This window comes from Sceloporus occidentalis, unplaced genomic scaffold (genome assembly GCF_023333645.1).
Source record: "Sceloporus occidentalis isolate IW3139 unplaced genomic scaffold, rSceOcc1.0.p SCAF_5, whole genome shotgun sequence".
Classification (NCBI taxonomy): Eukaryota; Metazoa; Chordata; class Lepidosauria; order Squamata; family Phrynosomatidae; genus Sceloporus; species Sceloporus occidentalis.
Window position 1 is genome coordinate 188,327,833 of NW_028316985.1, and position 14,559 is coordinate 188,342,391.

Genomic DNA, 14,559 nt, shown 5'->3' on the forward strand with positions numbered 1-14,559 from the left:
TTTATTCCACAAAGGGGGGGGGGGGGTAATACAAGCGGGCAAGGGGGGTTCTTGCCCTGGGGGTCCCAGCCTCCTAACATGGGCAGCCTGGCCGTGCACTTGCTCCTGGGTGAAGCCGGGGCAGGGGCCGGGGAGGGCCTGCCATCTGCTCCAGGGCTGCCATGGGGAAGGGCACCTGTGGGCGGAGAAGACGGAGCTCCCCGTGGGCTTCTCCTGCCATCACCTCCTCCCGAGGAGTCACCGGCGGGAGGTGCTGGGTGGTGCTACCACTGCAGCGGAGAGTGACCCCCGGGGCCAGTTCCACCGTCTCCATCAGCAAGGTGGGCTTGACAAAGAAGAGGGCGGTGGGCTCCAAGACCCTCCCTGGGGGAGGCGGGCAGTGGGCAACTTGCTCTGAGAGACGCTGCCGCATGGCCCTAGCCGGACCCTCCCACAGCAGCACCGTAGGGACCCCGGGAGGTAGGATGGCTCCAGGGCCCACCTCTGTGCCCCTCCTAGCCAATTCAGGGGCCTTGGCGGGGTGGCGGCGGGAGCGCCAGCGCCGGGTACAGCGTCCTGAGACGGTCTTCAGGGCTTCCTGCCGGCGGGACTCCACGTCCGGGTCCACTACCTCCGCAGTGGGCCGGATCCAGTGCTTGGGCAGCCGGGCTGGGTCCAGGCGAGGCACCATGGTGATGCGGCCATGCTCGTCGTAGAAGACGTCCTTGGTAATGGGGGGCCGGCCCACCTGGATCCGCAGCAGGTTGCTGCAGGAGGGGGGCAGGAGGTGGGGTCGCCCCATATCCTCATCCTCATCCTCGACTACGGGGAACTGGGAGTGCTTCCGCAGGAGGAGCAGGTTCTTCTCAGAGCTCTCCGGGCCCATCAGTGGGCAGCTTAACCGGGCTGCCCGCGGCGACCCCTCATGGTCCTGAGGGTGGGCCCTCAGCTTGGTGGTTGAACCCAGTGGGTCTGGTGGGGAGGGGGCCTCCTTCACCAGCGGGAGATCCTCCAGGGCCCTGAGCCGTGCTCTGCTGCTGCTACTGCTGCTGCGGGTCTTGGGCGTCTGGATGTCCGGCAAGGAGGCAGGCAAAGGCTGCTCCTCCGTCTCTGCCTCTTGCTGTATGGTATGCAGGGCTGCCGGAGCAACACCAGGTGCCGGAGCAACACCCACCACTGTGTCTCCACCAGGCTCCTCTTCATCTTCCATGGCAGGGACTTCATCCAGCAGTCTGGCTAGCAGCACCTGGAGAGAAAGGGGGCACCATGAAGAAATGCCAGGCCAGGAAGACCCATGCCCAAGAGCCCCTCCAGCCCAGCCCAGCCCAGAGCACACTGGCAGATTCAGGATTAGCATTTGAAAATGGAAGAGTTCAAGAGCGGAGAGAGGCCTCAAAAGTACGCTGGGTCTGAAGGGGACCCCTGGCAAGGCCAAACAGGAACATCTCTGGTTCATGGGAGTTAAGGGAATCTCTTGAAGGAAAGGTCCATCCCAGACACATCCAGCCTCCTCTTCATAAACTCAGCACAACCAAACCCACAACCCCCAGTCACCACTCAATACTCCTCTCTGCCTGTTGCATTCAATGGTTCTGTTTTCGGGGTCTTCTATCCCTCCGATCCTCTTCTTACAATCGCAATCATTCTCAGAATCACAGAGGGACCATTTGCAGATGACACCAAATTAGGAGGAATGGCTAATACTCCAGAGGACGGGATCAAAATTCAAAACGACCTGAATGGACTAGAAAGCTGGGCCAAAGCTAACAAAATGAATTTCAACACAGAGAAATGTAAGGTACTGCACTTAGGGCAAAAAATGAAATGCACAGATATAGGATTATGGGGGACACCTGGCTGAATGAAACTACGTCTGAAAGGGATCTGGGAGTCCAAGTGGACCACAAGCTGAACATGAGTCAACAGTGTGGGCAGCTAAAAAGGCCAATGCAATTTTAAGCTGCATCAATAGAAGTATAATGTCTGGATCAAGGGAAGTCATAGTCCCACTCTATTCTGCTTTGGTCAGGCCTCTCCTGGAATAATGCTGGGTCCAGTTCTGGGCACCACAATTCAAAAAGGACGTTGAGAAACTGGAGCCATGTGTCCAAAGGAGGGAGACTAAAATGGTGAAGGGTCTGGAAACCATGTCCTATGAGGAACGACTGAGGGAGCTGGGGATATTTAACCTGGAGAAAAGAAGGTTAAGAGGTGATATGATAGCCCTGTTTAAATACTTAAAGGGGTGTCACATTGAGGAGGGAGCAAGCTTGTTTTCTGCTGCTCCAGAGAACAGGACCCAATGGAGCAATGGATGCAAGCTCCAGGAAAAGAGATTCCACCTCAACATTAGGAGGAACTTCCTGAGAGTAAGGGCTGTTTGACAGTGGAACAAACTCCTTCCTCGGAGATTATGGTGGAGTCTCCTTCTTTGGAGGTCTTTAAACAGAGGCTGGATGGCCATCTCTCGGGGATGCTTTGATTGAGATTTCCTGCATGGCAGGTGGTTGGACTGGATGGCCCTTGGGGTCTCTTCCAACTCTACGATTCTATCGCTCCCCGAAAACACTCTTGTTCTCATCCTGTCCCAGTCCTTGGAGCCTTTGGAAACCCCACAGGAGCCAGGAGGAGAATCCTGCCTGAAAGGCACCCTTTAGGAAAGCCCATCACAGCTGGCAATACGGGGCTATATGGATCCACATCCACACGTACACGCACGCACCCTGGATCCAACCCTGCCTGAGGTCCACAATGGGGATCTTTTATGTGAAGAAATGCATGCACCTCCAGCTTTCTGCATTCTGCAATGGCTGCAGCTCCCAAACCGGAGCCAAGGGCAGCCCCACACAGAGGACCACCACAGTAGTCACAGAATATTAGAGTTGGAAAGGACCCTATGGGCCATCAGATCCAACACACCCACTCAATGCAGGATCTCCAAATGGAGCATCCCCAGCAAGTAGCTGCCCAGCCTCTTTCTGAAGGCATCCAGAGGAGACCCCAGATGAGGAGGGGGTTGCAAGGGACCAGATCCCATCAAGAAGCCCATGTGGGTCTACAGTTGACCAAAGCCCAGACGCGCTCTTCATGTCCAGGGGCATCACTGGGCAGGGGGTGCAGACCATACCGGGTGACACCCAGACGAAGGGTGACACTCTGTTGGGCCCTTCTCACACCTTGGGGAAGAAGGGGCAAACATGCACCCTTCCCAGGGGAAAAAGCCCAGGGCTGTCAAAGCATGTTGCCGTGAAGCATGGAGCCCTTTTGGCTGATGCTGCCATCACCATCCCTGGGGAAAAAACCAAACTGGGGACGCCACTCTTCATTTCTAGGATCAAGATGCCAGGATTAGAGGGAGGCCTGGCCTCTCCTTCCTACCTGGGCCACGTGAGTCAGCAAGGAGCCCAGTCCCAAATTGGGCAGAGAGACATTTCCCCCCTTTTGACTGTTGGTGTTATAGGCCTTTACACTGACTCCAATGTACAGTAAGCAAGGTTTTCTTGGGAAGGTTTCTTCCGAGGAGGTTTGCCAGCTGCGCATTCCTCAGAACTGGGATTTGCCTGAAGTCACCCAGTGAGTTTCCATGGCTGAGCTAAGGGGATCCAATCCTGCTCTCCCAGAGTCCTGACCCTACATCCAAAACATCACACTGGCTTTTTTCCTTTGAGGAGAAACGCCCCTTCCCTCTGCGTCCACTCTAAGTCCAGTCCTATCAGGTCCAATCAGGACACCTCCTCTCCATCCGACTTATCTGTGGGCCAAAGGCCCCTTTTGCCTCTCCTGGCAGAATTTGACCTCGAGCCTCCACCCCACCCCACCCATGACCTGGTTCTCCTTTGATTCCTTCCCAGCCTCCTGGCCCCCTCCCTCCTCCATTGGCCCAGCTGCCCCACTGGGCAGAGGGCACAGGCAGTCACTTCCCTGTGGCCAGACTGCTGCTGTGGCCCACTTACCTCACACTCCAGTGCAGGTTGTACGACTGGCACGGAGCCCTCCGCCCAGGAATCTGTGATGCAGGGCATTGGCTCCTCATCCTCCTGCCAGGCGGGATCTGTGGGCACCTCTGTCTCACCTTCATCCCGCACCAGAAAGCGCCACTCGATGATCTGGAGCATGGCTTCCCTGGCCTGGTTGATGACGTAAGGGATGCACTGCAGGGGAGAGCAGGTGGACAGGGCACCAGGTCAGCCAGGCGCAGGCGGCCAGAAGGAGCCAGGCCAGAGGATACACACCCCACAGGCCAGAGGGCTGAGACCGCCCCCCCATCTCTCCTGGGGGGACCAGGATCAAATCCTGAGTTTAAGGGCTGTTTGAAGGTGGAAAAGCAGAGTCCCTCAGAAGGGGACGGATTCTCCAGCCTTGAGGTTTTTGTGCAGAGGTTTATATTGTCCTTCTTGCAGGAAAGCGAAAACAGCAGCTGACTGGCCATTTGGGCAATGCCAGAGCAAATGGATTGTTTGGAAGCGCCAACTGAGTGCTCCAGAGACTCTGTGGGCTTCTCTGCTTCCCCTTAGACTGAGGCAGAGGTTGGGGCCTTTGTCCAAGCTGGTCAGCTGGGGCTTTCATGCCCTCGGGAGTTCTGGGCTGCCTTGCTTTCAGATGCCTGGATGAAACCTTAATCTCATTTTATTGAAATATTTGTATCCTAACATACAAAATCAGGACAGCAAACAATAAACTTTGGCTAATATAAACAATATAGAATTGTAAGGTGGAAGAGAATAAAACAGACTCAAAACATGACAAACGATTAGGTGAGTTAAACCAAGACAGTCGAGGTGACTTGGACCAGTGTGAAGAATTTAAAACCGTGACACGTGAACAGCTTCGGATAAAATCTGTCAGGCCCCAAAGGCTTCCAAAGGCTGCAATTGTCCTGGAAGCTGCTTGGTCAAGGGGACCCTGTTATGCGTCCCCCGCAGCCCAGGACCACCATTCTGGCCCTCCAAAAGCCCACTTGCTCATAGACAGCCCTGCCAAATGCGCCGGCGCCAGGAAGGGACCTCTCATCTCACCTGGCGGGTCAGGTAGACCTTGAAGCATTCATCCATGACCTGGTCCAGCATGCCAGCCAAAATTTCGCCCACGCTGTCCTCGGCCTCCTCAAAATTGAGCATAGAGAGCCAATCGCCTTCGGTGAGGCGCCCAGGGATGATCTCTATCTGGGGGATGGGCACCGTGGGCGGGCGGGAGCGCTCCGCCCGCGACTTGGCTTGAGCCACACGGTCCCGGGATGCCATTTTCTGCAAGGGAAAAACAGAAGGGGCCGCTCAGCACAAAAGATCCGGACAGGGAAGCCGACAGAGCCTCAGAGCAGAGCTGCCCTCCTCCAGTGACGCTGCGGGCAAGGTGCGTGCCAAGGTGTGGGCCGTTGCCTGGTGACCCGAGAACGCATTGTGACACCTGCAGAGGAGATTCCGCGGCCACTGTCCAGCAGAGGTCCTTCAGAGAACAGAGAACTCCTGCGGGGAAGGGAGCCGGCCAAGGGTTCCATGCTCCTGGTCAGGACTCAGGACGCTGGGGAGGGCTCCTGATGGGGCCATGGCAACTGGGGACAGAGATGCAGCCAAGGTCCTGGGTTCCAAAGGCAGCCCCAGGAGGCAAAGGGCATCCCCCTCTGAAAAAAACCCTTGTGGACAGAAGCAAGAAAAGGCCTAGGCCCTGGCTGCAGGTAGGTGTCAAGCCCACAACTTCCTTAGGGAGCAGCCTTGTAGCGGCTCCAGCCAGTGGTCCATCCGTCCATCCCACCCAGGCAGCAGTGATTCTCTGGGGACTCCTCTGGCACAGGTGAGGGCCGCTTCCATCACCTGGAGACAAGGGCGCTGACTCGGACGCTGCCTGCAGACAAAGTGGAGGCTTCACCACCAAACTTGAGCTCAGGGACCTTTGAACCCACACTCTGGAGCCCATCTGGACCCTCTGCCCACCGGGCACAGTGGCTCACTGCCATGGGGCATGGCTTTTATCCAGGGGCACTGCAGCTCTACCTTCAAACGCAGCCATGGAAGACTGGCCTCATGCTTTTCTGCTCTCTGATGCTCTCCCCCAGCATCCACCGCTTTCTAGCACAGGGAGGACCAAGGGGCTCAGTTCTGGCCGCTCCTCCTTGGACCAGTTGAGAGCTACCTCCCGGTAAAGTTTGGGTGCCCTTTTGCTGGGTTTGTGGCCCATCGCCAGAGGCCAAGGGAAGCAGGGCTGAGCCCAGCCTGCCCCATGAGACCCGCTCCCTAGGGACCACTGCCCCGAGGTCTGGCACAAAAGACCTGTGAGAGGAAAGAGGGATTCACTCAGTCATAGAGCTGGAAGAGACCCCAAAAAGGGCCATCCAACCCCAATCTGCCATGCAGGAACTCTCCATCAAAGTACCCCTTGTGACAGAGGGCCACCCAGCCTCTGTTTATTATTATTATCATTATTAATATTATTATTAAAGCTCTATTATTATTATGGCAGCAATCCGGGGAGCGGTATTTTCTGTGGGGCCGCCTAGGAGCCCCATTGGGTTCCCATCCATGGCGGCCTGAGGATCCTCCTCTTCCAGGCCCTGTCCTTGAGCTTCAAGATGGCGTTCCAAGTTGTCCGCCATTTTGAGCAGGGCTAAGAAGCTCATTGAGTAGCATTGTGTCTGGCTTGGCTTCCTATGCTCTGCAAATAGGAGGTTGAGGATGGATCCTGGAGAGATAACCCGGTTTGGCACCGCTTTAACTTGTTGTCTGGCTCAAGGCTATGGAATTCTGGGAGTTGGAGTTTGTTCTGGGGCCCAGAGCTCTGCTCGGCTCTGGGCCCAAACTCCAACTCCCAGAATTCCATAGCCTTGAGCCAGAAAATAAACCCTGTGAAATGAATTCATAGGAGCGCTTTTGGCTTTATTTTGCGACGCCTTCTATTTCCGGGCGCTTCACACTTCCTTCCTCTCTCCCTGCAGCTGGAAAGGTAGCTTTGCAGGGGGAAGGCAGCGCCTACACCTGGCATCAGCGCATGCGCGAAAGAGGGGCGGGGCTTGGAGAGAATACCTCTTCGTCTTTTGCGCCTGCGCGGCTCCCTGCGTCCGAGTCGGCCCCGCCCGCTCTGCGCCGCGCCGCCGACGCAACCACCGCCGCCGCCGCCCACATGCGCGCGCCCACCCGCTTGACGTCATCGCGCTTGACGTCATCGCGCCCGTGCGTCGTCTCCATGACGGCGGGGGAAGCGAGCGAAGGAAGGGGAAAGAAAGAGAGAGAGAGAGAGAGAGCCGGTGAGGAAAGGAACAGAAGAGTCCCGGGCGCTTCCGGAAGGAAGGAGTCCCGCCGAGGCAGCGAGGGAAGGAAGCAGGGAAGGAAGCAGGGAAGGAAGGCGGGGTCGTGAGCGGCTCCTCTGAAGCAGGCCGCTGGCGTTGAGGCAGGCCACGCCCCTGGGCCGTCCCAATGCCAGGCCGCGCGCGCCCTCAGGCCACGCCTCTCTCTCCCGCGGAGAGGCCCGCCTCCTCTAGGCCACGCCCCCCCCGAGGGAGGGAGGGAGGGAGGGAGATCCCCAACGCCAGCCCTGCGAGGTGGGACTGAGGGCGCTATGGATTCTAGGATCCTATGTCGGATTCTGCGTGGCTGGCCTGGATGTCCCCTGGGGTCTCTTCCATGCATGGCAGAAAGGATTGTCCTGGTGGCCCTTGGGTCCTTTCCACTTCTGGGACACTCTGTGTTGCTGCATGGCAGAAGGAGTGGGTTGGGCTGGATGGCCCTTGAGGGCCCCTTCCAACTCCAGGATCCTATGTATTCCTATGTTGCAGAAGAGGGTTGGACTATATGACCCTTAGCAGTCCCTTCCACCTCTAGGAGCCTATGGAAGAGGGTTGGGTTGGGTGGTCTTTAGGAGGTCTTTCCAGCTCAAGGATTCCCTGATCCTCTGCCTCCGTCTCCGCAGCATCGTTGTCCTTGTCGTCGGAGTGGCGCTGGCGATGTACCGAAAGGGCCGCAGCCTCCCCCTGAAGGAGAGCAGCCTGGCGCTGCCCAACAACCTGGCAGTGCTGCCGCTCCCTCAGGGCAAGCGGGGGGCCACCTACTACGCCTCCGTCCACGGGCCCACCGTCAACATGGTCAGCACCCCCGGGGACGAGGAGGGGGACGGGGGTCCTCCGGCCGCCACCTGCGCCCACCGGCAGCTCCAGGTCAAGGAGGGCAGCCACGGACTGGGACTCGGAGCCACCCTCATCACCCAGGTGAGCAGCAGCCGGAGGAGGAGGAGGAGGAGGCAGGTAGGCAGGGACCCAGGTGGGCAGCAGCAGTCCAGTCCTGCCCGGTCAGTCCAATCGATCAATGGCCGGGGCAGAAACACTGGCCAGACCAAAGGGGCAGCGGGGACAGGAGGGGAAGCAGGGGGCAGCTACCCTGGGGGGCTTGGCTTGGCATAGCATGGGGGCGCCCACTGCCCAGCTTCCTGGATCCAGTCCCAGGATGGACAAAGTGACAGTGGCAGCAACAGTGAAGCAGTCGTCGTTCTGTGCCCACTGACCGCCAGCATGGTCAGAACGCCTCCAGGGTGTCCGCAATAACAAGACACCTGTAAACCTCTCACACCTGTATCCTAAGGAGCTTAGCTGGAGAGCAGGCAGTGGCTCTTTCCGGGCCAAGGGCTTTTTCCTCCTAGACTGAGCCAGGGACGCCAGAGGAAAGGAGGGAGCGAGCAGCCAGTGCCCCCAGGCAACCTCCTTGGCCTTAAATTGCACACCTTGTCCCTGCAAGACCAAAGTCCAGGCCACTTCAGCTGCGCAAGGAGTGCTGGGCCTGGCTGCTTCCTTTCCCAAGGACACGCTGTGCTCTGCAATGGGGGCTGCGTGCCAACACCAGGCTAGGAGGAAGGGCACACAGGGGGACCCTGGCTCATTTGGACTCTTGACCACCCAGCATCCAGGTACCTCTAAGCTCCACGGACCTCTCCATAGGCAAGAGCCCCACCACAAATCTCCTTCCTTAGGGTAGGTTCCTTGCAAGGAGTTTAAAGTTTAAATGCCCTCAGTGCCAGCAGAAGTTACTCACTCCAGGCTGGAGGTTTTCCTCCCAGAAACAGGGGAGCCTTTTACTGTTCTGAACTGGGCCATCTTGCTTTCTGGCTATCTATCATAAAATCACAGCGTTGGAAGAGACCCCAAGGCCCATCAAGTCCAACCCCATTCTTCTGCCATGCAGGAACTCTCCATCATAGCATCCCCATTGACAGATGGCCATCCAGCCTCTGCTTAAAGACCTCCAAGGAAGAAGACTCCACCAAAATCTCAAAGGGAGTGTGTCCTGAGGAAGGGGGCCTTGCATGCCACTTGAGCCCCCATCTCTTTTTCCCTAACTGGAGCTGAACTGGGGCTGCAGAAGGAGAGTCTGGTGCGTTCACCTTTCCTCCTCTCTTTTCCTCCCAGGCGGCCTGGTGCATCCTCCCTTCCCGGATCCTCTTGGTGCTCACGTCACGGAAAGGTATCCAGGTGAGAGACACTCCTGGGTTCAGGCTGGGCTCAGCAACTGACCGTTCAGCCTGCTGACCCCATAGTTGGTGACCCCCTGGACCCTGGTCCTGGTCACTTCTGGACTATGGGCCTGCTTGCTGCACTCACAAGCATGTCTTTTCTCCCTCTTTCCCTCTCTCTTGCTCTGGTCCATCTTTCTACCAAGATGTATGAGCCAGATGGATCCGTCATGGTGTACTGGCATGCTCTGGAGGGCATGGAGACGTCCTCTCCAGGTATCATTTCCTTTAGGGCCTGCTCATGCCTCCATGTGGTGCTGGGTCACATGCTGGCCTTGGCGGGCTTGGCTGGGGATTGTGGCTCCTCTCAAGTGGCTCCAGGCCCCACCGCTCCCTTCCAGCCCTTGGGTCACAAAGGCAGGCAATGCTGATCTTGGATTCCCTGTTCCCTGTCTCCAGAAATTTTGGAGCCAGTGGTGGCAGCCAAGTTGGGAAAGGCATCCCTCAGTTCACAGCAGGCAGCTTTTGCCCCTCCCTCCTTAACCCTTTGGGATCTAGAGGAGCTCATGGCACATTGCAGAATGCTGTGGGGGTCTCAAGGGAAATCCTGCTCCCTCTTCTGTTTTGCATCTCTCCTGGATCAAGTCCTTTGAGAAGCAGGGAGTGGAGGGGCAACAGAGGCTTCAGCCATGGGCCTTTCAGGCGCACACACACTGAAACCCTGCCCGATCGGCTGGGCTCCAGCGGGCAGCACAGCCGGGTGCGCTCCAAGGCCCATGTACCAAGGGCTGGGCATGCTAGATGCCTGTGCCCTTCACTTCCATGCTGCTGCCAGTTCATGCAGAGAGGCTGTTTGTGCAAAGTGCTAGGAAGGGGTGGGCAGGACAGCCGCGAGGGGCTCCCACTCTTTCCACTTTCTCCCTTCCTGTCATCTCCAGGCAAGGCGGCCTTTGCGCGTGGGATTGCGGCAACTGGGCAGCGCTTCGTCTGTGTAGGTAAGTGAGCTGAATGGGCTTCTAGATGAAAGGAAGGCAGGGGAAGCAGAGGTCAGACCAAGTCTTCTTTCTGGGGGAGCAGGGGGGACCCCTATGGCTGCTGTTAAGATTTTGGGAGACCTGGAGCGGGAAGGTGGGAATTGCAAGAGAGGAAATAAATGAAACATGAGGTATCCCTAGGTGTACCTGCATCTCTCAGTTTTCCAGGATGGGCAGGTGGGAAATTCTTCCTCCACCAGAAAGCAGAGGCCGGCTGAGGCCCTGCGCTCATTCTCCTTCCTGCCACAGGAACGTCCTCCGGAGCTGTCCTCATCTTTGACGTCCCTGCCAAAGGCACCAACGTCACACTAAGCGAAGTCCTGGAAAAGCACGCTAGCTCCATCACAGACATTGGGGCTGAGCTCTGCGAGCAGCTGGTAAGGTGGCCAGAAGCGGTCAGTGCCAGATGGGACCCCACCACACTCTGGCCCCTGGGGGGGGGGGTGGCACAGTATTCCAGGTGGGCCTTACCAAAGCAGAATAGAGTGGCACTATTACTTCCCTTGATCTAGACACTATATTTCTATTGATGCAGCCTAGAATTGCATTGGCCTTTTAGCTGCCGCATCACACTGTTGACTCATGTTCAACTTGTGGTCTACTTGGACTCCTAGATCCCTTTCACACGTAGTTTCATTCAGCCAGGTGTCCCCCATGATCCTATATCTGTGCATTTTATTTTTCCGCCCTAAGTGCAATACCTTACATTTCTCCCTGTTGAATTTCATTTTGTTAGCTTTGGCCCAGCTTTCTAGTCTATTCAGGTCATTTTGAATCTTGATCCTGTCCTCTGGAGTATTAGCTATTCCTCCTAATTTGGTGTCATCTGCAAATTTGATAAGTATGCTCCCAATTCTGTCATCCAGGTCATTGATAAAGATGTTGAATAACACTGGGCCCAGGACAGAGCCCTGTGGGACCCCACTGGTCACTTCTTTCCAAGATGAAAAAGAGCCATTGTTGAGGCTGAGGATTTTATACATTTTACAGATCACAAAATAGAAAATCCAGATCGGAGGATTGGTATTTCATCCAGTCTGAAACCATTCCCCAGGCAGGGCTGCTAGGATGCTGGAGTCATGTAAAGTTTTCAGAGATGGAGGGCAAGCCAGCCCTTTCCTCGGCAGACGGAGCATTCACTTAATCTCCAGCTGGGCTCTTGCAAGAGGGCTGACCCCCATCACTCCCCAGCCCACTTGCCTCAGCTTTGGGGGTCTGATTCATTGGCCTCTATGGGGAGAGGGGGGCAGAGGGGTTGAGCCTGTTCTTTCTCTTGTTACAGGAGGGAGCCCCTGACCTGGTGACGGCTGATGACTCTGGAAGTTTGTGCGTTTGGTGTTCTGGAGAGAAGTTCAAGCTGCTCACCCAGATCTCAGCTTCTGAGTAAGGACTGTTATTTGAGCAAGAGGGGAAGGGATTGAGGTTTACAAGCAGTTGCACAGAAAGAGGAAGACCCATCACAGGCCAAGTCCCTAGGAACTCTCCATGCTCCTGCTCCTCTCTGACTGCACTGACCAGAAATGGCAGGATCAGCCATCGAGAGGAGGAAACACAACATCCTGTGCCCCCCCCCCCACTGCCTCGGCTCCAGCTGTGGGGATGAGACATGCAAGCTATAAGGGCATCTGTGGGTACTTCTAATGGTGTCAAGGTCTGTGAGATTAGGGGCGCAGGAGCTGCCTTACACTTCAGGCCCGCTTAGCTTTGCATCCTCCATCCTGGCTGCTAGCACCTCTCTGGGATACTAGCCTGCTTGGAAATGCAGGAATCAAACCCAGGACCTTTTGCTTGCAAAGCAGGGGCTCTATCTAGGACTGAGCCCCAGCCCCCTTCCCTTAGTCAGGAGCCTGGCAGTCCCCCTTGCCCTGATTCCTCCCTTCCAACCTCAGTTGTTCCTGCTCTTCTGTGAAGCTGTGGAACGGGGTCATTGCTGCTGGCTACGGGAATGGGCAGATCCGTCTGTTCCAGGCGGCCACTGGGGCCCTCCGAGCCGAAGTTAGTGCTCATGCACGCTGGATCTATGCCCTGGACCTGGCACCGCTCTCGGGAAAGGTGAGGCAGGTGACCTTCCTGGCTGAAAGGGCTGAGGCTTGCCAGGCATCTTGGAGACTGCACCTGTAGAGAAAGTGTGCAGGGAAGCAGCTCCTGTCTCTTGCCACATACGAAGCAAATCGAAGTCTCCTGCTGAGCTGCTACAGAGACCGTTTTTGAGATGCTGAGACTGCAAACATGGTTGTGGAGCCTCAGAATGCGGTGGAGGCTTTTGGGGAGAGGTGGAGGGTCCCCGTTGGTGGGCTTTGATGCAGCCACAACAAAGGGAGGGTCTCCCCAAGGATATTGCCCTTGGAGGTGCTGGTCTTCCTAGCCCTCGCTGCCCTTTTTCTATACCTGCTTTTGGGGGGGTGGCCTTGTGCCCCAGACCCACTTTTTGCTTGGGCTCAGCTGCAAGGGCTGCCCCAGCAGGAGCAGAGAAGCCTCCCCAAGCAGCCTGTTCTAAGGCTCCTGTCTCCCGTTTCCTCCCCACAGCTTCTGTCTGCTGGCGAGGACTCCTTTGTGCAGGTCTGGAGGCTGAGCCACAATCCGGACACAGAGACCATTGAGGTAATAGGGGGGGTGAGTAAGGAGATCCCCTCACACACACACAGCTCCACCTCCTCCTCTTCCATGGGATGGACAGGCTAGTAGTATCCCATCCCCCCTCTCTCTTTCCCTGCAGATAGAGCACTGCCATGGAGAGTGTGTGACTGACACCCTGCTCTGCGGGGCCCGCTTCTGCAACCCAGAGGGCAGCACCTTTGCCGTCACGGGCTTTGAGCTCAACGAGATCATCCGCTACATCCAGGTGTAGCTGCTCCTGGCCAGAGCCCAAAGAGAGGATAGGCTTTGTGGGCATCTGGCCAGAGCTCAGGAGACTCTGGCTAGGGAGCCTTAAAAGGGGGTGGGGGCAGTCAGGACTGGAGCCCAGGCAACAGTTGCCCACCCCAATCGTTACTGTCTAATCTGGGTCCATTTGGGACCAAGGGCAAAGCAGTACCCAGGGGCTCCCATGGTGGCTGTTTGTCCTAGGAAAAGTCTCTTGCAGCCCAATTCTAGACTAGGAGTCACCCATCGTCCCCTTTCTTTCAAGCTGCTCCCTCCCACCAGAAGGAATCTCATGACTGGCCGGCTTGCTCTGTTATCAAACTTTGTCTATGAACCGGGCCAAGAGACTTCCACAGCCCTGCACAAACTGCCTCAAAACAGGGGGGGGGGGGGCACTAGGGGCAGGCTTTGTAGTTTTGTTATTTATTAAAAAAATATGCATCTCTGCTACGGATAGAAAGTGTGTTATCACTCAAAAGGTGAATGGGACACAACTGGGACGTCCTGTTTGACTTGGCAGCGTCTTGCCAAAGGAGATGGCCAGCTGACCGACTGCTGGAATGCAAGGCAGGGTGAAGTCCAGCTGCCCCTGAACAGACGCGTGACTGAAGAAGGACCGAGCTCAGGGCCCCCTCCCTCAGCTTGGTGGCATGGACCACACCAGTCTCCGATGCCCAGCCATGTGGGCTATTCCAGGGGCAGGTGGGCTTCTCCAGCCCTATTGCTGCCAGTTGTCCTTGCAGCCTTCTTCTTGTCCCAAATCTGATCACGCAAATACTCTTGATGAATTCCTGCAGCAGCTGACACAAATGGGAGGAAAAGCTCTGGGAATGCAAGCACCACCTGTCCCTATCCCAGTCACCAGCTCATTGGTTAGGAAGGCATCTTGATGGCCAACAAAGGGAGGGGAACCTGCCCAGGACAGTCCTGCAAATTTTGGATTTTGAGGACGTAGGAGCCAGTTCAAGGGAGGGAGTGAAATGTGGGGAAGGGGATGGCAGAGGCCCACCTGGCACGAAAGCATGTTTAAGTCACAGGTGAACTGTTCTTTCTGGCTGTTTCTGGCTAAGAGACTGACGTGTGCTTCTTAGATGAATAAAGATGGCTGTTGCTCAGGGAAAACGAGGAAGTTTGTGTCACAGGCAGTGGGCTGGGACCTCTGGGCCGCCAGCGTCGTCTTTCCCTCCAGCCAAGCTCCCACTCGAGGCGGAGGGTCTGCCTCCAGGACCCTCTGCTCTATGCCTCATAGTGCAACCTT

General features: G+C 56.6%; 2 protein-coding genes across 3 annotated transcripts; one reads left to right on the forward strand and one right to left on the reverse strand.

The window, feature by feature from the left end:
- CUNH2orf81 (chromosome unknown C2orf81 homolog) lies at positions 1-7,426 on the reverse strand. Its single transcript, XM_089526487.1, has 4 exons — positions 6,993-7,426; positions 4,995-5,222; positions 3,933-4,130; positions 1-1,225 (listed from the first exon to the last, which is right to left on the reverse strand). Exons 1-4 carry the CDS (start codon positions 7,152-7,154, stop codon positions 74-76), a joined length of 1,740 nt encoding a protein of 579 aa, XP_089382613.1. The 5' UTR covers positions 7,155-7,426; the 3' UTR covers positions 1-73.
- On the forward strand, positions 7,202-14,286 carry WDR54 (WD repeat domain 54). 2 transcript variants are annotated; one of them, XM_089526488.1, is made up of 10 exons: positions 7,202-7,213; positions 7,876-8,170; positions 9,362-9,424; positions 9,612-9,681; positions 10,344-10,400; positions 10,689-10,816; positions 11,722-11,822; positions 12,329-12,491; positions 12,966-13,040; positions 13,156-14,286. In XM_089526488.1, the coding sequence occupies exons 2-10, from the start codon at positions 7,910-7,912 to the stop codon at positions 13,285-13,287; spliced, it is 1,050 nt and encodes a 349-aa protein (XP_089382614.1). In that variant the 5' UTR covers positions 7,202-7,213; positions 7,876-7,909; the 3' UTR covers positions 13,288-14,286. The 2 variants fall into 2 exon arrangements, with proteins under 2 accessions (XP_089382614.1, XP_089382615.1); XM_089526489.1 differs by lacking the exon at positions 7,202-7,213 and adding an exon at positions 7,493-7,507.
- Positions 14,287-14,559: the final 273 nt, after the last annotated feature.